The 27,425-nt window shown below is 39.5% G+C and overlaps 1 protein-coding gene across 1 annotated transcript; it reads right to left on the bottom strand.

Annotated features, from left to right (window-relative positions):
- Nucleotides 1–338: 338 nt before the first annotated feature.
- On the bottom strand, nt 339–27,425 carry EHD4 (EH domain containing 4). The gene is made up of 6 exons (XM_054635737.2): nt 27,143–27,425; nt 19,267–19,443; nt 14,856–14,953; nt 10,358–10,770; nt 7,425–7,589; nt 339–4,983 (listed from the first exon to the last, which is right to left on the bottom strand). Exons 1-6 carry the CDS (start codon nt 27,376–27,378, stop codon nt 4,447–4,449), a joined length of 1,626 nt encoding a protein of 541 aa, XP_054491712.1. The 5' UTR covers nt 27,379–27,425; the 3' UTR covers nt 339–4,446.

Genomic DNA, 27,425 nt, shown 5'->3' on the forward strand with positions numbered 1-27,425 from the left:
TGCAGTACTTCCACATTTAGACATTAGGAAGTTCCAAAATTACATTCTGCTATAACATGCTAATTACAGAGAGGTGCTGGAGGTTTGTGGGAGTTTTTTTAATTCTTTACAGATAAATTTAATTCTGGAACCAAGCCATGGCACAAGCAGTAATTTCAGCAACAAGTTCAAGGGCACAGAAAAGAAATAGCCAGAACCTATTATGGATACATAAACTGAGGTGGGAAAATCAGCAGCTTGCCAAATAGCTACTCTTCCTATGAGCCTTAAGTAGCAGGATTACAAAATATGAGTCACTGAAAGATTATCTTCCAGAAAGAAACATACAAACCAGAATCTCAGGTAGTTCAATATTAGTTTATTAAATCAGCAATTTTTATCACCGCTTTCTAAAAATGATTACAAAGCATATTAAAATATATTACAGTATCTGCAAAGAATTTACTGTGTAATAAAAGTGCAACAATAATGAACTTAAAACTTTGTTTGCCTAATTGGACAAACTGAAGCACACTGCACAGATCAAGCCTTTCCTCAAAAATTAGAGTGCCTTTTAAATGAAAACAGTGTTTAATAAAAATATTAGAAAAGGTGAGCATGTGAAATAGAAAATGAAGTTCATGATCATTCCTCAGTGCTACGTTACACATATCCATCAAACCATACACTTCAAACTCTGCTTGAGATCCAACAATTTAAAGAGCCACTAAAATGAGTGCACATTATGAAGGGAAGAAAGTGATGGAAAGAAAAAGAGGGTGCATTTCAAGTGCTGGCAATAAACAATATTGAAAGCCAGGGACCACATACCTGCTGCTTTGAGACCAGGTTCCACACAAATCCACACCACACCCAATTAACAAATGGGACCTCACCCTGACTTAAAAATCTTTGTAAACTCTCCAATTTCAAGCTGTCACAGCTTGCAAGTCTCTCAGTGTCCTGTATTGTGGTTAGGAACTGTAGTCCCACGTTTTCTGTTCCAATCTGCTACAAAACCTCATAATTTCTGAAGGAATAGAACTGGGGTTGTAAATTGATACTGTGTTGTGGAATAGTTGGAGAAAAAGTAAAAGCAGCAGTTTCTATTTTAGTTTAAGACAGTAGGCTACATCAGTGGGCACAGATTTCACAGGATGAATTACAGACAGCTTTGAATGATCTTGCAGAAAACATTATTAAAATCCTAGGCATAAAATGTCCAACCAACTCAACATTGTCATCTTTCTTCAGCAGACATTAGCAACAAACTGAACACCAGAGATTGGTGTTCAGCAAGAAACTGCTGTTAAAGTAACTACTTAGAGCATACTATCCTGAGAGAAGGCAATCCTACTCACTTCCCATGCTTCTAACACACGGATTCACTAACTCCACAGAACATTATCCAAACACTTGTGTGTGGCTGGTTTAACTGAACGGGCTTGCACACAGCCAGCAAGGGAAATGGGGGAGGCCCATGGACCTGTGAGAACGTAGTGAGAAGAGAACCCCTCCCCTGAGCAACAGCAAGCTACTCCATCAGTTTTGTTGTGCAAAAAACCGCTGTTTAAAGTTCCCATGAAATGTATTTTATTCCTATCATCTAAGTTCACTGTACCACATACCTAGATTTATGTGGTACCTAGGTACCACACATGTAGAAATAGACTTATGTAGCTGTGGATGCCAACCATGAAACACTCCTATTTCTCCAGACAGCCAGAGAAAATCCACCTCTACTCCTATACATGCTTCATGCATTCATCTTCCAAATTCTACAGGAACACAAAGCAAAATACTACAACCTCATCTAGGAAAAATACATCAAAAGGATGTATTTCAATTTGTCTGCCTTAAGACCAAGCTAGCATATTGTCACAGAGACTGAGGAAAAGGCTGTGTTCTCCATTTTACTACCAACAAAACTAGAAAAATAGAATAAAACCACTGAAACTATCCAGCTCTTCTCACTGAAGAAGGATATTTCAAATGGCATGGGATCACATGGCTCCAATGTGTCTGGAGCATCACCCCTGGAAGCTGCATGTGGTGGGAACTCAAGCAGGAGTCCCCTGCTGTAGTCCTGTGCTGCTGCAAAGCAAAGTAAGGCAGAGTGGGAAAATCAGCAGCTTCCCAGATCCTCTCAGTTTTGCCTACACTCCAGTAGTCACAATACATAAGCTTGCATTCTTTCTCCTGGTGGCTGTCCTGATTAAGCTAGTCACTAGTACTAAGCTGGTCAGTAGTGTATGAAGTGGTAATGACTGCAGACACTACCCACAAACAGACACACCTTACTACTTCTGCAGCCTTTTTCTTTTTCTTAACACCTGCAATGTCTATAGACTACTTTTTTTTCAATCAAAAATAAATTACACAGAAAATAGCTCCTCTGCAAATGCGCAGTCACACAGGTAGTCTCAGTGTCAAGTTTCACAGCTCTACTGAAGTGCACAGAGATGCACTAAGATTAATTTGGCTCCTAATTTAGGTCTAACAGAAATAAAGTTGGTATGCTTGAATGATAGGAAAAACACCTTAGAATAAAAAAAAACCCAAAAAAACCCCAAACAACAAAACACCCCAAAAAATCAAGTCCTCAGAACAATTCAACTATGCCAGGACATCCTTGATACAGGCCCAGAAACCTGGCAAGGTAAAGGTGGCATTCTGCCATTACTTAAAATAGCATCATTGTTTTCCCCTGCAAGTGCCCTGACAAAGTTAATGGAAATTGCACCTCAGAATAGAACAGATACAGAAAGATGAGAGGTCCAGAAAGATGCGAAGTATCAAACCTGACAACCTACAAGTACATGATTTGAAAAAAGAAGCTGACGCTTTTCTTAGATCACCCACAAAACTGAACATGGAAGTGTGACTAAAACCTTAACTGGGAGATAATATCCAAACTATTTCCTCCCCACCCCTTCTACAAGGATGTTAAAGCACTTTTTGGCTTGCCCTGTCTCAGAAGGCATTACTGCTGCCACTTACTGAGACTTAACAAGAAAGTGCTCAAAACTACAGTGCCTTTGATGTGTAGGATCTTTCCTATTACAAATGGAGTACAAGTCAATTCCTGCTCATACACATAGACCAGAACTGGCTGGTTTTGATTTTAGGAAAGAACTGGCCCTCCCTGAAAGACTCAAGTTCACAGGGCCAAAGACTTGCCTTCTTTTAAGGTACTGATAAAAATCAATTGTAAGAAGACAGTATGTTCAACTTTGGTTGTGTGTTGTTGGAAAATAAATGTTTATTAAGCATCCATTCCTTTCATGGATTGTTTTCAATAAAGGAGTAATATTTGGAGGGATGAGTTACATTTATTACAGTCAATGTAACAGTTTCTGTTAGCCTCTCCATCCTTCAAATCTGCTACCATGAGAATTGAATCTCTCATTTGTGGTTGTCAGCTACGTGTTGGCAAAAGTTAAAAATTTCTCTTAAATATATTATATATTAAAAAATACACAGACATAACTGTATAATTAGCTGTAAATAGAAATTAAATACCAATGAAAATATTCCGAGACAATTTGATGTGCTTTGAGGAGGCTGAATTTGAGCAATACACATTTTGTGAACAGAAAGTGAGGCCTAATTTCAATGCAAACATGTTTTTGTCAGCTTAAGAAACCATTCTGCTGTCACTTTGAACCATTCAGAAATTCATTGTCTGCAGAGAAGCTAAGCTTAAGCTGCAAATAAAACTCTAAATACAAGGAACAAAGGAGATCTCAGTTCTTCTGTTGATAATACTGACTATATAGAGCGCTGTGTAAAACTGAAGAAGCTGTTTTTCAGACAAGATACAATGACAGATCGAAAAAAAATTTACTGTTTTGCAGTTCTAGATAGAATCTGAAGTTCTAAAACACGTTTGCTCATATTCTGAGCACTTACAAGACTCTCCTCATTATTCTTCTATCTTTTTCTAATTCCAAATACACAATAAAAAGAAAGAAAAGGATTTCCTTTTATATCAGCCTTTTCTTAGACTATAGAGATGCTTACATTCACTCAATGGCTTAAGCACATTTTTAGCATCTAAATATTCCTTGCATATGCAGGTGAATTTAACATTTTGAGCTTCAGTGTGCTATTTAGGATAGTCTGGATACAGGGTTGATAAGTATTTAGGTTTGGTGAAGGTCAGCAAATTTTATGCACTGTCTTTTCTGCTTTATGGTTGTGAAGGCAGCAAGACATGGACACAGCACTACAAAAACATTTTCACCTTATGACAGAGCTATTATAAGGCACTTGTGATAAGCATGTCTGAGTGAAGGTCAGCAGGGACAGCGACACGAATGTTTCCCTGCTGCCATGCTTATAACTTCAGTAGCTTGAGTGAAATGTGCTGTGAGGTTTAAGGATCTAAGCTTAACTTCAAATTTTGGTATTTTCAACACATTTCCTGTGGGAATTTCAAAATCCTCACTCTTCTCTTTGTATTGTTCATTCTGCTGTTTGGAAAGGTTTCCTGTGAGATGGTGGCACCAGGTGGGAAGGTAGTGTGCCAGGCAGTTCATATCCATCCAGTTTAATCTTGATGAGATGTTTTGCTAATGCAAACTCTTCATCATCCAACATCCCATCGCCATCACAGTCTGCAAGTTTCCAGATCTTCCCCAAGACGCTATTGGGTAGTTTAGAAGTCACCATCTCCTTCTTTGCACTAATCCCAGATATTTTGCCATTGATTGGTGACAGAGTGTAGAAAATCTCATCATAAGCAGGTTTATCTTTGGCAACAACCCACTCCTCTTCATCAGCTCCTTCCTTAGCACCTTCCCCATACCCATGGCCGAAAGGTCCTGCCATGGTGCCATCGAACGCTCCACCATGTACCATCTCTGTGGGCATGTTGCTCTCTTCCTGTCTGATTAGGCTCATCAGGGAGGCAATTTTGTTGGCCAGCATGTTATCCACAGTTTCAATTAGCTTTGGTTTCAAAGAATGAAATTTAGTGAAATCACAATTCTCCAACTGCTCCTGTGAATGATACAGTGACAATAGTTAAAAACGATTCCAATGCATTAAAAAGTTTAAAGAATGGGCTTAAAATTAAAATAGTCAAGTGATAATTCAATTAAAATAAGTATCTTTTGAAGCTGTTTCTATAGCTGAAACTCCTCTTGATGGAGAAACAAAACACATGTACCAATATGTTTCATCAAACACACTAAGACAGTTTTGCAAAAGTGTATGAGTTTATTTATTAAATTACATTTATGGTGCAAATTTCCAAGTGCCGTGAATAAAACCACAGCGGCTGATGAATGTTACCCACAACTTTCCATTTGATGATTTTTTCCCAAACATCAAAGAAAGTGTGCAAGTAAGTCCTCAATCCTGCTAGCACTTATGCAAGAGTTCAGAGTTAAAAATAAAATCAAATGTTTGCAGGACTGATCTGATTTTATAGATTAGACTTCTTGACTGTGGTTAGGTCAGGAAAAGGTGTCCTTTACTAATAAAGAAAAGCTGAGATAATAGCAGCAATGTTTTATAGCAGTGCTGCCAGAACTCATGAAGTCAGATGCTCCCTGCAGAATTTGTGGAGTTTTCATCCTAACACCAGTGAGATATTTACCTAGGTAATATGTACTATTCCAACACAAGCCAAAGCATGTTTTACCCCACAGCATCAGAAAGTTAAAAATGCTTCAGGCAATTATTAAGTTTTTTCTACATGCAAAATGCTTGCCAGGAAGAGAAAGTTACAGTGGAAAAGGTTAAAAAACCTCCAACATCACCATCACCACCTCCCACCTTTGGTAAAATTATGTTAAATTGCTTTAACAAATCCCTTCTATCACCTCAAGGAGCTACTCCTATACATATCAAAATGATCATGACATGAACCCAAGAAACCTGGAGCACAGGGTAAAAACAGTCAATGAACAACTCTGTTCAGGTGACATTTATACACAATCACCTGATTGACAGCACCTGATCAGAATAAATGTATGTAGTAGAATAAATCTCAGGAATCAAAGATCAACTTGCTATTGGTTTTGGCACAATTTTGTTTTCACACAATTTTGCTTTCTCACAATTTTGCTCCTCATTACAGAAGTGACTGATCTCCTGTACATATTTGCTGCCATCTGCTGCTGAGGCTTAACTGACATGTACTGTAAATCTGAAAGAGTTTCATTCAAATTTTGTTTCAATATTCAGATCTCTCATTCTCTCACTCTGCATCACAAGCAAAAGCAGCAAGGGAAGAATGAGTCAACTTTTGCAACAAGATCCCCTTTCAAAGCCTAACTCATGAAATGCTTCCACCAATCCTGCCTGTGAAAACTTAGCTAAAATACATCTTATGCTTCATCAATGATTTGCTATCTCATGCCAGTAGTTGATTCCCAGGTTAAATACTTCAGTTTATGAAAGAAATGTGTGTCTTTGTATAGATAATCAGCCAATCATCGCTCCTGATGATAGCTGTGCAAGCATACCACATGTGCTGTCAGAATGATACGTCTGGAAAACATTCTCCATCACACTCATGACTAGTCCATGGTCAGAGCAAACTGCAGGCTCCTCATCTCTTGTTCTTCAGCTTTCAAGCTGAATTATCCTCTAATTCAAAGGCCACTTAAGAAGTCTATGATCTGAGATACAAAAATAGCCAATTGATGCTTGAAATCACTACTAACACGACACTAGCTGTTTTTCCCTGGGATATTTTCTAACTCATCTCGAATCAGAGAACAGAAATAAATAGACAAGAAAGTGATAGAAAATTGGTTGAAAGACTGCAGAAAACCCAAAAGAAGAAGAGACAAAAGGTATTTAAAAATAAGTTGTGAGCATAAACCTAGAACTTCTCTCTCTCTCTCCTTCATAGACAGGAAAAAAGCCAAAGACTGTTTTCAAAAGCAAGAGGTTTCAACCTGGACTTTTCAAGTAACACATTGCCTTTATTAGTCACTAGGAAACAGTATCAGTAAGAACTGGAACACAGTAGAGTAAAAAACAAACTTATGACTAAAGATATCTTCATCTACACAATTATTTGATACTGTCATAAAAATGATAAATATAACCACATTTAGGATTCAAAAGAAGCCCCTTAAACTGTGAGTATTCATTGCCATTTTATTTGCACAAAGTCTTTAGTACTTCCTGCCAGGAGAGACCAAGTACTGACTAAAAGGAGAGTAGGTCAGATTTTTTAATTCCTTATTTTCATAGTCTTTATGTAGTCCTGTGTCACTGAATGCACACTAAGCAAGTTACCATTCTTTTTTTGGTCTGTACCACTTCCAAGTCACTCTAATGTCATATCAGTCAAATGACTGTCATTTCAACTGCTCTACACCCTCAGTTGTAACACTGAGATACTCTGTTCTACCTTTTCCATTTTTGCAATCCTGCTACAAAGTTAGGAATTATTGCAGTGGAATGGTAATCTACCATCTTACCTGCATTTTCTTCACTTCAGGGAAGTCCCCTGCTGAAATATGGTATTCCCTCTGCAGCTGAACGTAGATCTCAGGCAACTTGTTGATCAGTTCCTTCTTCTTATTCTCTTTCCCAAAGACAGAGGGCATCTCTTTTTTCAGATAGCTGATGATATAAGCATGAACCTAAAAAGAAGCAAAACCGAAATCAAAACTACTGTTTACCAACACTTAGCAGTAGTTTTCCTCACCTAGGTCATAAAAAGAAACAGAAATATGTTTCCCTAAGGAAAGATATTATCAACTACTGTTTCTGGAACTTCATGTTTACATGAACAGTTAGCTGCCTGTTAGTTATTATTAGCTTTTGCTGCTTTCAGCATTCCTTTGAGGGGCAGAGAGAAAGGAAATGCATTTCAAGGAAATACAGATGCACACTTGCTCTTTTAAGAAGAAGCTTGGTACAGCCTTCTATGAGTACCAACAGCAAGAGAAAAGGCAAGACCACAAACCCCACATCCTGACAGAGAGCTCCAGCCACACTGGTCCATCTGTATGATTTGTAGCTCATTTGCCACAGCAGCCATTGTGGGTATCAATGGGATAATTCCTCCAGCAATCCAAGTATGCTAAGTGGCAGAGCTATCTGTTTGAAGTGATATTGCATTCCTACCTATTTACTGACAGAAAAGTGAGTACCTGTAGTCTGTATTTATGTAGCCACCTATGCAGATGACAGAGCAGCCAGTTTCAACAGGAGCAGCATGCCATGGCTGCCTTGTGAAGCCCTAGGGAGAGAAGTAGAGCCTTTCCAGCTTATAAGGAAAGACACTAATTTAGGATGTCTTTAAACACATTGATTCTTGCATTGCCATCAAAATATCCATCCTGCCCACCTTCCTTATGCCTCTATTCTGAACCATTCATCTCCTCTCCCACCACCTTTCCCCACCAAAAGGATCTGCTTGGCCACAGAACAAGTGATCAGCTCCAGAACAGAAACAGTGGTTGCACTTCTTAACTGAGGTGAGCTCACCTATCCAGCTCATTGTGTGGACATTGATATTTATTTTGCACACAAGAGGGAAGGCACCAGGGCAGAGCCTTCTTTTAAAGTAATGCTGCCCTAAGCTGTGACCACTGCAGGACCACAGCAGCCAAATGACCTCCACTACAAGATGTCTTTACATCTGGTCCTTGCTCATTTTAAAAGAATGTAGCTGTCCACAAATCAGAAGTTAGTTATAAGTTTCACACACACAGCAAAAAGAGTTAAAAATTAGGTATGTCTATCAAACTGTTGAGCAATTAACAGGTGAAATTTTGAAGACTGGGGGAAGACAAATTACCATTAAAAAGCATCAGTAAAACAAGTGATTGCTTCAGTGTTGTGTAAGTATAATACTTAATACCTACCAAACCATGACAGACAGTGTGTCTTATAGCATTTTACACAAACCTTACACAATCTGCACATGGCAATTGCCCATTCATTTCCTTACTTGTTTAGGAAGAAACAGAAAAAAAAATATTTGCTTTTAAAAGAAAAATTATGTAGCCAGTTTTTATGTGCACATCTTAAGTTCACAAATTTCACACAACATTTCCTTAAATCTAAAAAGAGTGCATGCATTTTAATGGCAAATAAATTTACATTTCTGTAGAGGAGAAAAAAATTCCAGCATAAAGAAACATAAACCTTGAAATTTTCTAAGAGTACAGATGTAAGTATTTCTCCAGAATTACAGAATGGATTCAGTAAGGGTATTTTTAAGAGAGTTTATAAATAATTCTGAGTAATTTTATGGATCTTATGTCGAAAAAAGTATTTCTATCAAACTCAGAAAAGTATGTTTATAATTCATAAGCACTAACAGTTTCACATGTGTATTCTAAGTGGCCTAAGGCCAGCCAGTATGCACATGTGTTTCTTGTAGATAAGAGCAGTCTCCATCTCCAAAACAGGACAGTGAGTCACAGGACTTAAAGAAAAAAAAAAAAGAAAAAAGCCTAATGCCCAAATCTGACAGCCTGTTAAGAGCTTGCTTTTGTTTCTATTTACTGTAAATGCTTTAGAAAATATTAAGAAGAGGACAGCACAGAAATAGGGTAAAAGAAACCCCACATTCAACACTGTAAAAAGCTATTTTTGACTGTCAATACTTTGAGAGCAGTTTGGAAGGCAGAAAAATGCCAGTGGATTACATTGCTGCTTTCCTGCACATAAACAGTTTATTCCCCTTCCGGGACTATCTAACATATCCCTAAGACCACTGTGTACTGCGTTTACCTTTATAAATTTTTACTTTACATTTCATAGAAATATCTAAAAATTACTCAACTTACCCTCCTTCAATGCCAAAATGATTGTAGCAAATGAAAACAAAATGCTGCCAACATTTACAAAACAGATTGGATCTGAGGTTGCTCTGGGATCAGAGTGACTTTTAACACAACATCATTGTGATTTTAAATGGAATTTTCAAAGAAGCAACTTCTACAAGGTGCCCTAAAGCTCAGGCCACAAAACCCCCCCCAAGCCCCCCTCATTCCCTCCTCCAACCCCCACTAATAACCCCACCAAAAACTCCTGAAAGTCTATCTTCATATTCAGAAATTTAAATAAGCCAACACAGGAAGTGGTACATATCCCCAAACAACTATTTATATACCAATGGATTTGCAAGTCCTCTTCATTTCTGATTAGTAGTTCACATTAAAATATATTTCAAGGAAAATGCATTCGGTTTGATAACTGCACAGGAAATTAGAGCTCCTGTCTTCTACCAATAGCTTTCTCCTCAAATGACTATCTTTTCCTTGAAAAAGTGACAATTCAATCCCAGATTAAAAACTGTGCCAAAAAGACATTTTATAGCAAGAGAAAAATTGGCAAGGTTGAGAACACACTGAGAGCAGCAGAGACTGCTTATTCAATTTTGTTCTCTTCTTACCTTTGCAAGTCTTGCCCTTTTAATGAGATCATTGAGTTTCCTCACAGCAGCCTTCTGTGGGAGACTCTGGATATCCTTGAAAAGATCCTGTGCCTCGGCTTCAAAGAGTCTCCGGTTGTCTGTGTTTCGGAGAGGATGGGCCCAGAAGGAGCCAATGTAGACCCGCAGCACCTCTGGCGTGTCGATCACCTTTCCCAGGGACCACATGAGAGCACCGTAGACCCTCATCAGCTGCTGTGTGTCCACCTGGTCAGCCTTATTAAGGACCACTCGGATCTTGTCATCCTGGCCCCGGAATGACTTAATGGCCTCTGAAAACTCATCAGATATATCCAGCTTATGGGCATCAAAAAGCAGGATGATTCGGTCAACTCTCTCAGCAAACCACTGGAGGACTTGGCAGAAGTCGTAGCCTGAAGGAAGAACACACTTTTATGGTCTTACCATTCAGAAAAGTCTTGGAGAGTCTTGGAGAATGTAGGGCTGGGGATAGAGAACAAGAGGGTAACAGCCTCTACCTGGGGGCAAAAAGGAGATTTATTACTCAAGAGGACAGCATCTTTGGACAGTGAGGTCAGGACAACTGTATCCTGCATTTCCTTGGATCAGTCTCACTATTACCACCTTCTGTTTTTATCACTGCCCTTTTTTCTGTCTCACACCCACATCTGCCTCTTTCCAGGAGTCTGGTTCCAGCACAGCATCCAAGCTAAATAGGGCTGTGAGGGTCTCTTCATCACTGCCAATATTGGTCACTTTGGTAGTACTGCTTATCTCAATTAGCAAGGAAAATGGTTCAAATGCAGCATTTAAAACCATTTTCAAACTCATCTCTCCTTACCTTGCAACACTTGCCATTATTTTTGCTACAGCAGACTAAAAAGTACAATTTACAAGTAATGTGAGTACTTTGCTGATAGCTTTGAGGACATGACATGTTACAGAACATGAGCAGTGACCTTCCTGATCACCTGAAACAAGCTTTATCACATCCTAAAGGAAAGCCAATTCAGAGCACCTGTCTAAATGCTTTTACAGGTTCAGCTGGTACCTAATCCCCACAACAAACATTATTCAGGAACTCCTTACTCAGAAGTGACACATCTAATCCGCAGAGTCACCACTGGTGATGAAGCTCTGGGTTTGGCATGGATGTGACTCATCTAGTATGAGTAAGGAACAGCTAAGTATGTACTGGGAGCCTTTTGCTTTAAAAAAAAAAAAAAATAAAAATTTCCATTTTCCTCTGAACTCTTTCCCCATACTCTTTGAAACACTTCCCTCACACCACTCAGTCATGAATGAAACACCCCTTCCCTTCCTAAAGGGGCTCCTCCCTACATCCTGCCGGACACTCATTTTTCCAAATCCTGCAGCCCACGCCGACATTTCTGTCTGCAAGGGCATGAACATCACCAGTGATGCTGCAGAAGCAGCACAGGGACAGACACTGTCTGCCCAGGGGACAATGCTGGCAGACAACTGCGCATTCTCCTCCAGCCACTTACACTGCCCCTGAACTGACAGGCAGGAAGCTTCTGGCACATCCTCCTGCCAACAACAGGAGTGGGAAAGGTGTGTCTTGAGACATCTTTGAATGCTGCCCTCTGTGTATATTTTTGACCCTTCAAGAAATCAGCTCCTTCATCTGTGGCCTGGATGCTTTCCAGATCTAAAAATAGAGCATGCTGGGAAATAGCGCATGTTCTCAAATTTTACTTAGTCCCTTTGCTGTTTTCCTGCATGTTAAAATGAAAGCTACTATTTGAGTCCTCTCTTGGACTCAAAAGGCTTCAACTTACTCCTAGTGATACCTGTCAAATTTTAATATTGTACAGATGTTACATTCGTTCGTAGGTAAATAGTTAAGCAGTAGCTAGCGAGATGGGAAAAAAACACCAATAGCAAGGAGACATGGTCTTACACTGAGGCCTTGTAATGTTAGTCTTCCATCAAATATTTTAAATAAGAAAAGCTGTAGGTTACCAATGTTAGACAGAAGCTAAACTTCTAGAAAGCAGAACCCTCTCTGACAGACACATTCACGGGTAGCAGAAAACACCTTGTACAATCCTGCTTATATTTACACAGAATAATTTAGAAAGTCCTCAAAGCAACTCAAACTTCAAAATGTGCTAAGTTAGACTTATAGCATAAATATGTCTAAGTCAGACTGACTCCTTCAAGAAGCAGGTCAGACAAACCTTGCTATTTGCAGCATCACAGGACAAGTCAAGTTTGTGGCCAACAAAACCACCTATATGCAAACTGCATAAGCAGCCCAAAAGCCATTTACATGAAATGTATCTGACCATGCAGTATTTCAGCCAAGGTTGAGTGTAGGAATTTCTGATCATGATAGCATGGAGTATGTGTATGCAATAAATGCATAGGCACTTGTAAATAACTCCTTGTATGGTGATGCCTAAGTGTATGAAACCTTTATTTCACCGGCCCTCAAAGCTTGGGACACTGAGAGAGCAGTGCTCTAAAGCCAACTCCCAAAACCTCATATTTGGTACAATGACACTTTAAACATGATTAAAACTAACAGCATACAGGAGAACTACACTTTGATAAAAGAACTATGACAAGGGACACATTCAAGACAATCTTTATCACATGTAAAAAAATAATCAAATTAAAGCCTGTGAAACAGGTAAGAGTCTGAGGTAATCACTGAACTATGTCAAATTAGGTGGAAGTCTATCATATCAAAGGGCAGGCCAGCTAGGCTGTAACAATTGATAAGGCACATACCATCCTGACAAGGAGTTTCTGAACAATAAGGGAACAAGAGCTATGTTTTGTTAAATCCCAGGAGCAATTCTAGATGGTAGTGAAGAGTCATGGTCCTTCAGGCAAAACAGGACTACCAGTGAAACATAACCTGGAGAGAAACACAACTCTGTCCTGCACTTGGAAGTCTGAGACTTCCACAGCATTCAAGACATCAAATGGTCTTGAATGACATTCAAGACATCAAATTTGTTTACACAGTTGTTCACTTTTTCAGTGGCATATTAATGTAATACTCTGGTTTTCTGCTTATTTCATGTTTCCTTCCATACTTTGCCATACTGTTGCCATTATGAAAGTGGCAACAGATGCTGCCATATATAATTTTCTCTGGATTTAACAAGCAAAGAAGGGGTAAGTTTTAACTTGAGGATGAAAAAGGGAGCTGGAATCCGCAATGGAAAAGCAGACCACTGCTGATTTTATCAGACTGTGTAAACTGGGATCTAAATATTTTGTGGACATTTTATCAGAAGATTTCAGGACTAAAGATCATTAGTCGCACTCTCAAGCTTTTGTCCAAAATATGAGTGCCAACATGCAGTATTTGTTTTATTTCTGGTTTCACAACATTCAAGTCTTTGCTTGCAGAGATGTAGAGCTCTCATGCTGTTCATCTCTACTATTTCACCAACACATCACATAAAGGAATGCCATGACTATGAGTAATAAAGAGGACAAAACATCACTGAATAAAGAATCCAGAAGCATCTGGTAGACCAGTTTATTAGGCAAGCATAATTTAGATTATAGTTCTAAGAAGTTAGTCCCTTATTCTATCAATTTATTATAAAGACAAGACTACTGTTGCATAGCTGCCATATATTGTGCTTGTACCAGGATTTCCTCAAAAAATTCCAGGTGTGATATGGTAAAGAATTGTTTATTTCCTCTGACAGAGACATGAAACACAAGTTTCCATTTCTTAAGCAAAGGCCTGAAAACAGAGGGCAGCATAAGCCACACCCTGCATCACTACCATTTACAACTCCACGGAAAAGCAGCATGCACTTAAATGGAGCTGAAGAATGCAAGGAAGAAAGTTGTTTACATTATGCTGTTCTGTTTAAATACTTTCTCAAGACAGGCTAATGTTTAAAACAGCTTGATAAACAGTGCTCAATTCTCTGCAGAATTTTCATATTATTAAAAATATTCCCATTTGCTCTTTCTCCTTCTACCATTTGACTTCCTCTTTTGACTGTATTATATTATGGCATGACTGAGCAACCTTAAGAAGCAGCTCTAGCAGCTGTGCCCACAAAAACCCAGCTTATTTACAGCCCCATCCCTGAATTTTTCAGACATGACCAACCTACAGCTATTATGAAACATTTCTTCACTCATGAACTTCAATAGTATATATAAGAGTCATTAATACTTCATGGAAAGCAATTAAAATGATCAAAATAAGGCTTTTTCTCGGGAGTGACAAAGCACTAATTAGTCAACAGACCATGCAACTGTAGCCATTTGCAGCCATAGCAGCAGGATGACAGAAATACCAACCCCCACCAGCTTTCAAGAGAAAAAATTCCGAAGCTGCATCCAGCCTTAAAATATGGGTTGTACAGGGCTTGCAGTACAAAAGTACATACAGTACCACTAAAATAGGCTTCCCAGAGATTAGGATGTTGATTTGTCCAGTAGAGCAGAAAACATTTAGTGAGCTTGGTGCCTATAAAGCTCTGCAACTCACCTCTGCTGATGCGCTGCTTCTCTCCAGAGAGAATGCCAGGGCTGTCAATGATACTGATGCTCTTCAGGACCTCGTTGGGTAGCTGAGAACACATGAACCTGCAGGAAAGCAGGGAAAAAACCCATTAACAATAGCTCTAGCTCACATACAGATTATTGCTTGAGAGCTCCCCATTACATATCTGATTTTAGAAAGATTCAAATGAGACTTAAAACAATTTCTGAATCCTGGCAAACCTCTATGTTTCGCAGGCAAATGTGTTTAACAAAAATTATGAAGAGAGCTTCTCAAAAAAACCCCACAGGGAAACCTTGTAAAACTGTACATCTAAGTGCTGATAAGACTTCAAATTTTGCAAGAGCTGACAACTTGGGCTGTAAATGCAACATTAAAAAGATTCCATCAAACCCATTTTTGGAATCTTTTTTAGATTCCAAATGGGAATCTTTTTTAGATTCAAAAACTAGGACCAGATTTTGTACACACAAGAGAAAATTCTTGATGTACTCCAGCCTATGCCTAGACTCAAAGACCGAAAAGGGGAGGAAGCAGAAAGCCATACTGACAATATGTTTATGTTATGGTCCAATCCCTGCCCCATCTCCCTCTTGCCTGATTTAACAGTGTTTGAGTGATCCCTACTCCCTAACCCACCACTCTCCTCAGCTGGAGCACCAGTGAAAAACACCAGTATTTCTCCCACAAACCCAGCCGAAACTATCACACTGCCAGAAGCAGGAGTTCAAATTACACACAGTATACTCTAAACAATAACCTCCTGCCTCTGCAACGGGAGGCAAATCAATGGTGGTATTACAGAAGAATAAATAATTGACAAGGACTCAGAGCTGTGCAGAACACGTGGGGTGTTACTTGCAAGCTACAATGATGCTTCTGTGACAGTTAATGACTGAAGAACTTCACTGCCCTTCATCATAACCTGCCTTTAAGAGATTTGCATAAGACTTTAATCTTCTTATCAGGGAGCAGCTGAAGATACAAATGAGCACACAGAGTAACCCAGCCTCCTCCGGCAAGGCTGCCCCACACAGGGTTAAGCTATAGCCTCAGGCTCCAAGATGGGGCTGCCTTACATCAACCTATGGCTTCACTAAGCACAATGCCTCAAAAAACAGGGTATCACGGACAGGAAACTGTAGCTGTGCTGAGGTTAAACAAGACTTTTAAGGCCTTGGATGATCTGAGTCAGGAAGAGTTCAACCAGTCAAGCAGCAGATACAAAATGTAAACTATATCAAAGTCTAGATGGTATTTTATACAATACAAACTATTCAAAGGAAATTGAAAAGAAAACAAGTCTTAACACCTCACTTCACCTTATTCTGCAAGAGACCTTGTAGCAATGAACCTTTAACAAAAGCACACAGTGTGCCTTCTTGGATAAAACAGAAATGGCAGCATCACCTGCGCCTCTCCCTGAAACCCAAAAAGGCATATGGAAACAGCAGCCATCCAAGCCTGATAGAACCTGAGCGTATGTAAACATAAATTACATTATTTGAACTTGCCAAATCCTAAAGGCAGTGCTATGTCAAAGCAAACATTACGTGGAAGCATAATGGATGTGCATAAGTGACAAAGAAAATACATTTAATCATGTGAACCATTACAAAAATACATACACCACTAGTATGTACATCATGAAGTAGCTTTCATATATTTGGAAGTGTGAAGACTGAATGTTAATGTATGTTTTTTCTTATCACTCTCATCCAACCTTAGAAAGCCCAGTGCTTGTTCAGTATCACCAAGATGTTTCTAGACCTATCTTATGGGAAGAAAGGCACTGTTATGCCAGCTGAACAATACAGCAGTGTCTTGACTCAGGCACCACCCAAACTGGGACAGCTGGAAAAGACCATGCAATAAAATAGAGAAAATAGAGAATTACAGGCCTCAGAAATGCAGACACTGCCATTTTTGCAGCAGTCACTACTGGCAATGGGAGGAGATAAGTAAACATATAGGAAATAGAAGCATGAACTCAGAATTAATGCTTGTTAGCTTTTAGAATATGTCCATAAGATTAAGATGAAAGATGGGCTAAAAATCTTGCCTCCAACTAATATTTTTGACAACTATAATGATAGTGGTAAGTGAATGTCTCTTTTCAACACTGAGACTTATTTCTTAACATACCACTTCATGCAGGTCATGTAAGTGCTACATCACAAAAACCAGAACTACACACTATCCACCTGAATGAGAGATTTTTAAAAAAAGTGTTACAAAAACAGTTGTATGAATGACTGTAATTTCTTATGACACATCAAAATAGACCAGGACCATGGATTTCTTCTCAGCAGCACTAATTTATTTGCATGGTTTTCTGCATGTAAATTACTGTATAATGCAGTATTCTTCCCTCACTAGCATCCAAGGGCACACTAGGTCCTGTCCCTCTTCGGTTTCCTCCCCAACTTTTCTTAAAAGTATACAGGATAAGTAAGAGTTTAATAGAGGAACACCTCCCACAATCAGTGAGATACAGGGGACAATTAGAAGGGGTCATGGAAAAAGACAAAAGCAAGGTAACATCAATAAATTAATGCAGCTAATTACTAAGTACAAGCCTTGATTGTGATACTGTGTTCTTGTTTGCTTCATTTTTTCCATTACCTCAGTCCCTGCTTCCTGTCATTTGGATTGTTAGACTTGGATGAAAAGGATACTCAACTTTATAGTCTAAGGGTTCATAGCCTTAAGTTCCTCCATAAAACAAAACCTCAGGATTGGGAAACTATTTAAAAAATTAAATGGGGGGGGGGGGGGGGGGGGCGGTGGGGGGAAGTAGAGAGAAGTCTATTATGGCAGGTGTGAAAAATGTAATATTGGATAAAAAGAACTGTCAGCATGACAAATGAGAGAAGGAAAAGTAAAATATGTACTATAATTACAGGTAACCTGGGAGGAACTCAAAGATACTGAAGCCTAAGACAATTTCATCTAAGCAAAGCCACAAAGAGAAAGGAGTTGGTAAGTTTTGAAAAATGCTAGGGAAAGATAAGCACCCAGATCTCTGCTGAATAGCTAACGAGTAAGCGTGAATGTTGAGGAAGATAAGGGTGCTCAGAGTACTTCAATACAACAATATCACAGTCACCAAAAGAACTAGAGTAATTTGGTCAGTTACTTTGAAAGTACATCTTTGTAGCTAGCCAATAATCTTGCTTGCAGTCAGAACCTGACATAAATAGTTAGACGATTTAGGCAAAAAATTGCATTGCCACTCATCCAAACAAACACATACCATTATTAAATGTTCTGTGCAAATAATAAATATTAAGCAAAATACAATTCATATAATTTTTATTATATTAATTTTTTGTAGAGAGAGCACAATGGTGAGGAAAGGGAGAAACAGAAAAGTGAACTGGAAGACAGAAATTAACCAATCATCTCAAAATTGTTATTTAAAATGGGACTTGACTACAGTCTCCCACAGCACATATTCTTATCTCTGCAAAGCGATAGCCAAGCCAACTGTAAGCAGCTATAAACTTTCTTCTTTGAATAAGCACAGCAACAGATAAAATTGTACATGATGAACTTTTAACACGCATGCCAATATTTATCAGCCAAACAGGAAATTGTATTGTTAAAAAGAACCAATTTAGATTAATTGGCTTGCAAAGTGAGGCCTCCATGTCAAGCTACCAGCAAATACAGGAAGAAAACAAGGTGATTGCTCAGACAATAAGAATAGAGTTATTAGTAACTAACTTTCAACTGAAAATATTCAGCATGCTATTTAAGTTACTATCAAAATGTTCACAGCCCCTGAACAACTCTTCCCTTTTTACAAATACACAGCAAAAACTAACACTATCTCCCAGATCTATGGAACTACCTGAACACCCAGGCAGTTAATATTAAACACTTAACAGCTTGAGCTTTTATTTTATCTGTGGGACACATTCAAATCTTTTCCTTCTTGTATCTCTTTTTATATATCCCAGCAATTCATAATTTCAAATAGCTATATCCAGTGAAATCAGTGGAAAGGAATAAGACAGCACCAAAGGGAAAATAATTGTTTCTCTTTTTTTTTTTTTTTGAATGGTAGTTTTAAAAAATAGTACTAACCTATCAGTTTTATTGAGTAGAATTTTTGCATAAACTTATCCTGAGTTCCACCTGGAGTCACAAACAAGTCACCCAGTGGATCATTTCTACAGTTTTCGGTGAACTGGTTTTAACAACTATTTATTATTCAGACTGAATATCTCTGTCGTAATGCCACCCTACCTAGTACTGCCTTTTTTCATTTAATTCACCTGAACTGCCAGCATTCCTGCTTGTATTTCAACATTTATTCCATGTTGTTCAAAACAGAATGTGCCAAAATTCAAATGTAATCATCAGAAGACAGAAAGCAAGATGATCTCACCTGTTCAGGAAAGCATTTCCAAAGCGGCCGAGTTTCCGAAATGGCTTCTTAGGATCAACAACCAGGGCATTTCCAGGAACATTTCCTTCTGTTTCTCCATACATTACAGCAATAAAGGAATCTGTGGTAGGCTCTGGACCAATCCTCATGCCTGGAAAGTCTTGCTCAAGCAGGTACCTGGAGGTAGAGAACACATAAATGTATTTATACACAATTGCTATATTTATACTTAAATATTCCAAAAGAATGAATGATTGGGATCCATGGCAAAAGCAAATTTGCTTGAAAATTCCCAAGGATATGCACATTCTATAAGATTAAGATTATATTTTTCCTTTATTTCATTATTTCTGTTAACTGGGGAAGGAGGAAGAGAACTGACTTATTTTTTCACAACATCTAGGTAAAAGGATAAAGTAAATCCCTTTACAAATAGTGTGGAAAGCACTCCCTAAACTGCAGCACCTCAACTATTTAAGTGGATGCTTCCTACCAAAGATCTGAGTGCTGTAGGTTACCCTACAACACATGACTGCTTTTCTGAGTGTTTCCAAGCCTATACCAGTGCTGCTAGTACAAAAAGGGAATGGTTTGAAGCTGCAAGTGAGCAGATTCAGTTTGACAGATCCAACCCTTTAATCAACTTGGTGTGATCTCACGAAATTTAACTCATCAGAGGCAAAGAGAACCACTATGAGGCAATAAAATTTTATCTCTTTGGGAGTGAGGAAATTTTTTCCTTCTTTTTACCTGAACATCAAAAATTAATTGTTAACTAAGTCAGATCTGCAGAAATTTAAGCCTAACACCAAAGTACTTCCAAAAGGCACCAAGTCAGGCAGTGCTCTACCACCAGAAACCATCCTGCACTTCCCTTTGAGTAGTCCACTGACAGAAGATATGGCATAAACTCAGAGGGCCTTGACTTTCCAGACAACAAGGTCTGAAATTAATTTAGTGTGTATTTAAGTATTAAAACTTAATGGAACCAGGGCATTTATTTACATAAAATGCCTGTCTGCATCCCTTCATGGATGGCAAGTGCAAAGAAGTAAAAGCAACGCCAAGTCCTTTGAGCAAACCTCCCTCTAGCACACATTCTATGACAGCTGCCATCCTTCACAGAGACACAGACAGCTCTGCTTAACTTTACAGCAAGAGTGTTATTGTCCTCAGGCACAACAGCACCATCTCGGCGCTCCAGACTAAAACAAGACATTTTCAATGTCACCCTGCAGTTCCTATAAAAAACCCAAAACACCACAATTTTAATCAAGTATATTTTAGCTATTTACATAATCAAAACTGGATTTACATGAGAATTTTTCTTCAGGTACAGATGGTAGTCCTGCATGCAGCAACAGCACTAATTACATTTTAGTGCATTTATATTAATGCTGCTCTTTTAATAAAGGTTTATTCTGGACTTAATCCAACAGTGCTATGTCTATTCTGCTATAGCTTCCTAAATCAATACTGATTTGAGAGGACTTGCTGTTTGCTTTTGCTGCAAAAAACATTTTACATAGTATCTATACTTGCTGAACAATCTCTGTTTTTAAATAAAGTACCCAAGCATTCACAAACTTTATAGAACAGTGCACAGAAGCTGAATTTAAGAAACTAAATATATGTTACATATTTCAAAGACTGTTTTCCATGAGCCTTAGCAAATTGGCTCCAATTTGCTCAACGTATGATCAGGGAGCATGGAACAGTTATTTACATGAGATTTCCTGTAGCTTTCTGCTTCCAAAAAAAGAAATTAAAAAAATACTAATACTAAAACTTGTGAGGAAGGAGGAACATAAGAGGAGGAACATAAGAACAATCATGCCAGAACATGCCAATCTGTTTTATCTCTAGAATAAGCTGTACCTAATGCACAGTAACAGGGAAATAAAACTGACCCCTCTCCAAAAGCAAATGAAACAACACTCAAACCTCTCTGCCCACACACGTTTGTAAAATGCAGCAGATCCTTCATTGTACAAATTAAATCATTAAATTATCTGAATTAAATGAAGACAAAATTCCTTTAATTGCTCATCAGTTGAAGCCCTCATGGAAATCCAGGGTTTTCAAGTGTTGTGGCAAACAGCTGAACACCTGAAATGCCAAAGTATTTTCCCAGCTCTTTACAGAACACCATTGCACACCAGTTCTCTAAAACAGGGTGCCAAGGCTAATTCACAAGAGCCACTAAAAATTTCCAGCTTGGCATTATCCATGGCTTTGATTTTGAAAAATCAATCATACTTTTGTCTTCTAAAAAGAAGTTTTTAACTTGCCACGATAAAATGTTCTATTTCAAAACTGCTTTTCCTCATTTCCCTTCTTTTAAAAGACAAAGGGTCTCTCTAAGAGAGAGCTCTGTAAATAAGCTCTTCTATAGATACGAATTGTCATTGCCAGGCTTCTACTGACAGAGGTAGCAACTCCTAAGGTGACAGACAACATATCCAGAAGATGCTCCAAGAACAGCAGTAAAGAACATATATTGAATTAAATGCACAGGAGTGAAGTCCCACATCCCAGGTCAAGGAAAACTACATGGTGGGATCTAAATGCAGCAGCAGACACCTCCAGGGTAACAGGATAATTGCCATCTATCGTAAGCTCATAAATTATGGCATGATTGTGGAAATTCAGTGGAGACAGTTTTTAGATGCCTAAAAAAGTAATTTCATTGCCTGTTCATGAATTTGCAGTAGCTTTAAAGAGTTACAATATGGAGTATCTTTCATGATTTCCAACATCTCTTTCTGATGCTCTGAACTTGATAGTGCAAATTCTGATTAGCATTTTATTGAAATGACTAAACCAGAATAAAGTGCTACTGAACTGCAATGATACTCCCAAGTTAATGTCATAAAGGCAGCTTTAAAAAAACAGGCTTTTATAGCGATAACAATCCAGGAAGGCAAGACCTCCTTCCAAATACCAAGCCCCACCCAACAGTCACAATGCTCTGCCTGGTACAACTATTAACAGACAGAGAAATCCCTTTGCATCACAGGTATTTTCCATTAAGATTGGCTCACAATTGCACATCAAGAATTAGTACAGACTAAAATAAACCTCTTCTTGAGCACTGGCTGTGCTCAAGTGTGATGGGTTTGGCTGGGACAATAACTACTATGGGTTTGGCTGGGACAATAACTACTATGTGGCTGTGTTCTGGATATGTGCTGAAAAGTGTTGACAATACAGGGATATCTTCATTACTGCTGAGCAGCACTCACACTCGAGGCCTTAAGAATCAAGGCCCTTTCTGCTTCTCACCCCACCCCGTGAACAAAGAGTTAAGAGGGGACACAGCTGGGACAGCTGATCCCAGCTGACCCAAGGGATGTCCTGCACCATATGGCATCGTGCTTAGCATATAAAGCTAGGAGAAGAAGAAGACACTTGGAATGATAGCATTTTCTCTTCCCAAGTCACTGCTATGTATGGTAGAGCCCTGCTTTCCTGGGAATACCTGAATATCTGCCTGCCCATGGAAAGTAGTGAATGAATTCCTTGCTTTGCCTTGCCTATGATTCTTTTACTGTACCTACTGAACTGTCTTTATCTCAAGCCATGAGTTTTCTCAGTTTTACCATTCTGATTCTCCCCCCATCCCACTGTGCAGGGTGTGAGTGGCTGTGTGGTGCTCGGCTGCAGGCTGGAGCTGTGGGGTGGGCTAAGGCACAACACAATGTATCACTCTTCTCAGTGTGAAAGAACAGTTTAACTCACCCACACAAAAGCTAAGAGCAGTCTTCTGTAAATTGAAAAGCTGTCAATGTTTCTGTACCAAATGCTTCATTAGCATAGGAAAATACCTGGATTTTCAGCATCTGCAACTACATGCTCTTCTCAGGAATTTTCAGCAGAGAAGTTCAAAAAGGTTCACAGGAAGAATGCTTAAAAATAGCCAATGCCCCAAAGATAGTCTAGATCAAACAACAGACATCCTGTTGATTCTTCTCTCTTTGTTTTTACCTGGGCTATAACCTTTCAGCTTTGCCAATAAACATTCATCTAGGTTCCTCTGCAAGATGTATAGCCAGACTATGGGGAACTAGCTTCCAAAGCTCCCAGAGATAGAAAAGATTACTCACAGTTGCAGATACACATTATCATCTGAAGTCTAAATATATTAGCTAGGCCACACTAGTGCTTAAAAGCAAGTGAGCTGGACAGAGAAGCACTGAACAGGGATACCCTGTGATGCACTGGGAGATAAACTCATGGCTCCTTTATAGGGCTGCTCACCTCCATACTACATACTGCACCAAGTATTCAGGGTTTGTTTTTAACACAGCAAAACTAGATATTTGCTTTAGTGTAAGAATTCTGCTCAAAATAATCCAAAGCTTTCATGTAGAGCTAGTGAAAAAGTTACAGCCTTCACCCAAAGAAATTAAGAGGCACCTTCCTCCCACTTCATCCCCAAATAAACAGATGCAGCTGCACAAGTGATCGCACACTACTTGCAGACTCTAGACATTATGCAAAAGGGTGCTTTCACAAAAGTCAGCTCTGGCTGAGTTAAATAGCAGGAAGTTTACAATTTTTAACCTCTGAGTAATACCTGTGAGCCAAGTAAAAGCACAGCTTGGCAATCTGAGGAATTTACTTCTGGTTTGTCTCATGTTGATAAGCTCTTTAAAAAAAATCAGTCTCCTACACTTCTAAAACAGAATGAAAGAAGCTACCTATTTGCATTGACTACCTCCTATCTCTTACAGTACAATTCTCCTCTCCCGTCCCCACTTTCCCCACTTTTTTTCCTAAAAGAGGCATAAGAAATTGAGACAACTACACAAACTGCAAGGCCAAGCAGCTCACATGTAAGATAACAATTGGCTCTCATCATACTCCCACTTCATTAAACACAACTGGACAAGCATTAACATTTGGATGTATTTGTTTGAATTGTCAGCACTGTCAAATAAGTGAATAAAACTATCACCACACTACACCTTAGACAGCAAAACTGACTGGTTTCACTGCATTGCTCCAAGTGCCAAAGCGGATAAACAGCACTGAGGGAAAAAACACAAGAGCTGTTAGAAACCTGGAAGTGTTTGTTTCCATATCTTAGTCCCCAGGGACATTCAGTCACTGGTACATCAGTGTTTTCCATAAAGACTTAGTGGAAGGAACTGGGTGGATGTGGATGTGTCAGAGGTATGAAAATGTGAAGTTCTCACGATAACGTCTCAATCAAAATAAATCCCAAATGAATATTTGACAGTTAAACATAATTATTATGTTCCCACATAAACCCAACAGTAAACACTTAAGTAGACCTAATATGCCCTCCTGACTAGAGGTCAAGAAATGTGAACAAAAGGCAGTTTTTAATTATTTATTTAAAACTTAAAATAATGTTTGCTTATTAAAAAGTTTGGAGGAATAAATCCCCTATAGTGTTACTTCATCCTAAGAAAAATAATCTAGAACAAATACAGGATTATAACAATCTTGAGAGGGTATGACATTTTTCCATCGGAGATTCAGCCTACCAGAGGATGAATTTATTTCTGGATGACCTAGACACTATAATATTTTTCCACATCTTCTTCTAAGTCTTGCACACAGCATGCAAGAACTTATCTTTTTTTTGCCCTTCTTTTTCTCCTCAAAATTGGATTTTGAGTAGCAGTCACTGTGACACTATTGTCTAAGTTGCTGCCCATATTCAGTGGAGCATTTTTTCATGCTGATTTAGCCAGCTATTATCTATGCTATAGAAAACACTGAGGTAAGCAATGTTGATCATAGTGAGAGCCTTTAGAAGCAATAAAAGATATTCTGCTACAGATTTGTTCTCTGTAGTCAATGCCTGTCTCCTCCAATACCTTGTACAAAATTAAACTGCAAGCTACCTAAAATGGGCACAGCAGAAAGGGGTAAGAGGATAAAAAGAAGGGCACATCACAGTAGAAGCCATATCTTGCATCAAGTCAGGTATTTTAACAAAACACATGAGAAACCATCTTTGAAAACTTCATCTCTGTCAAAATTGTCTAGGCATCTTCATCTGGCACCGACAAATGCTTAAAAAAGCTGGTAAGAGCTGTAATGAAGGATAGGTCCTTTCTCATTCAGACTGTACATTAGTATCAATCAACCCTTTAGCTCAGCATTTTATTGTTAAAGTGATTTTATTGTTAAAGTTACTCACAAAGCAACAGTAGCAAAAATACACCAGAGGCACTGCAAGAAATACTAATGTTTCTCAGCACAGTACTGACTTATACTTCAGTCAAATATGGGCAGCTATAAAGGACAGAAAAGCTGAATGTCCATAAATCCAGAACCTGTGTTCTCAAGGGCAGACTCTTACAGGAGAAGAGACCCTGAGTTTTCTATGAATTGCAAATAACAGAACAACGCTGCTGACAGACAGCACAAGTTCTGGTATGGACATATTTCTGACCATTCTGCCTCCCTCTGTATTACCTGTGCTCTCCTCATCCCTTGTCCATAAGCCAAGTCACAACACTTATCAGGAAATGTATACAGACTAACAAGACAACTGTAATTTTAAAGAAGAAAATGAATGAATATACCTAGAGAAACGTTGGCAAATGCCAGATCAAAAACCCCTCCCCCCACTCACCACCTTGTGACTGTCTGTGGAGATCCTGAAACTAAGTTTCTTTTCTTTTAATTACGGACCTATTTATATTTTAAAAATATTCCTCTGAGCAACACCTCTTTATGCGTTTGTGGGAGTTCAATCAGGAAAGAAACCATGTTCGACTTCAAGCTTTCAATTAGCTAGCTGTAAAACCTGAAAAGACACATGATTAGTTCTGTAAACATCTGAAAAGCTCTCAGGTGATTAAAGGTAAACATCGATCTTCAGGGGAGAGGGGAGGAAGGTATTTTGCACTGCAAAAAGAAAACAGTGTTACAGAAAGGCTGCCTGTAATCTTTGGAACTGAAAGACAAATATTTGTAAATTTTACAGAAGGACTATAATGAACTTCAGATATAAGCAGGTCAAAATGTGAACCAATGATCCCTCAGTGTCTCTTGCAGAGTTGGGCAAAACATTAGACTGATTTGTAAGGGGCATGTGAGAGGGACAAACGCATGCAAAATATTTACAGATTCATAGCATTGTGCTTACCCGAGATATGCCTCAGCTTCCTAAAAATGAGTTACTAAGAAACTTATAAATAAGAAATATAAGAAAGACAGAAAACACTACAACAGGAACAACAATGTTAAGGAGCCTTAGTAGTGATACTGCTTCTTCAATGTAATTGATCAAAATAAACACACATGGAAGACTTTCCAGATACCACGTGGTTTTTGCCCAGAACTCCTGGCACCTTACTGCTCTATGATCACATCCGATCTGTGCATTGAGCTACTTTTGGGAAAGAAAGGGGAGGAGATAAGGTGATCCCCCGTGGCCGGTGCAGTCATACCGTTTAAACACGCAGCCCCTTTGAAAAAACTTAGGGATTAAAAGAACTAAGAGGAAGTAGACAACAGGGTTACACTTTCTCAGCAGAACATGAAATGGAGATAATATTCTTGAACGGGAAGCAAGCGGCGAGCTACAGAGCGTGTGCCAGGGTGGGGAGCGGCACACCCTCGACACAGCTCGGAGGCTCTCGGCAAGCCCCGCTCGCCGGGAGGGTCTTGGCTCCAGCCCCGCCGCCCGTCACGGGCACGGCGCTGCCCGGCCCCGGCTCGCACCCGCGGGGCAGCGCTGCCCGCACAGGGCGTGGGAGGGATTTACCGCAGGCAGCGGTACCATGCCGGGCAGGAGCTGAGCCAGGATGACCGAGCGGGCGGCGGGGGCGAGGCGGGGGCGCCGCCCGGGCCCGCGGGAGCGGGGCCGCGCACGCCGGGGGTCACCTACCGGATGAAGGTGGTCTTGCCGGTGCTGTACTGGCCCACCAGCAGCACCATGGGCTTGTTCTCGAAGTCGGCCTCCTCCAGGGCGGGCGAGTGGAATTCATGGAAGCGGTAGTGCTCCTCCAGCGGCAGCAGCTTGCGGAGGTAGAGGTCCCGCAGCCCGCCGGTCACCGTCTGCACCACGTCGGCGCCGCCGCCGCGCTCCCGCCCGCCGCCCTGCTTTCCCAGCCAGCTGAACATCCCGCCGCTGCCGTCCCGCCGCGCTGCCACTGCCACTGCCACTGCCG

Source organism: Agelaius phoeniceus, chromosome 6, assembly GCF_051311805.1.
Source record: "Agelaius phoeniceus isolate bAgePho1 chromosome 6, bAgePho1.hap1, whole genome shotgun sequence".
NCBI classification, from domain to species: Eukaryota; Metazoa; Chordata; class Aves; order Passeriformes; family Icteridae; genus Agelaius; species Agelaius phoeniceus.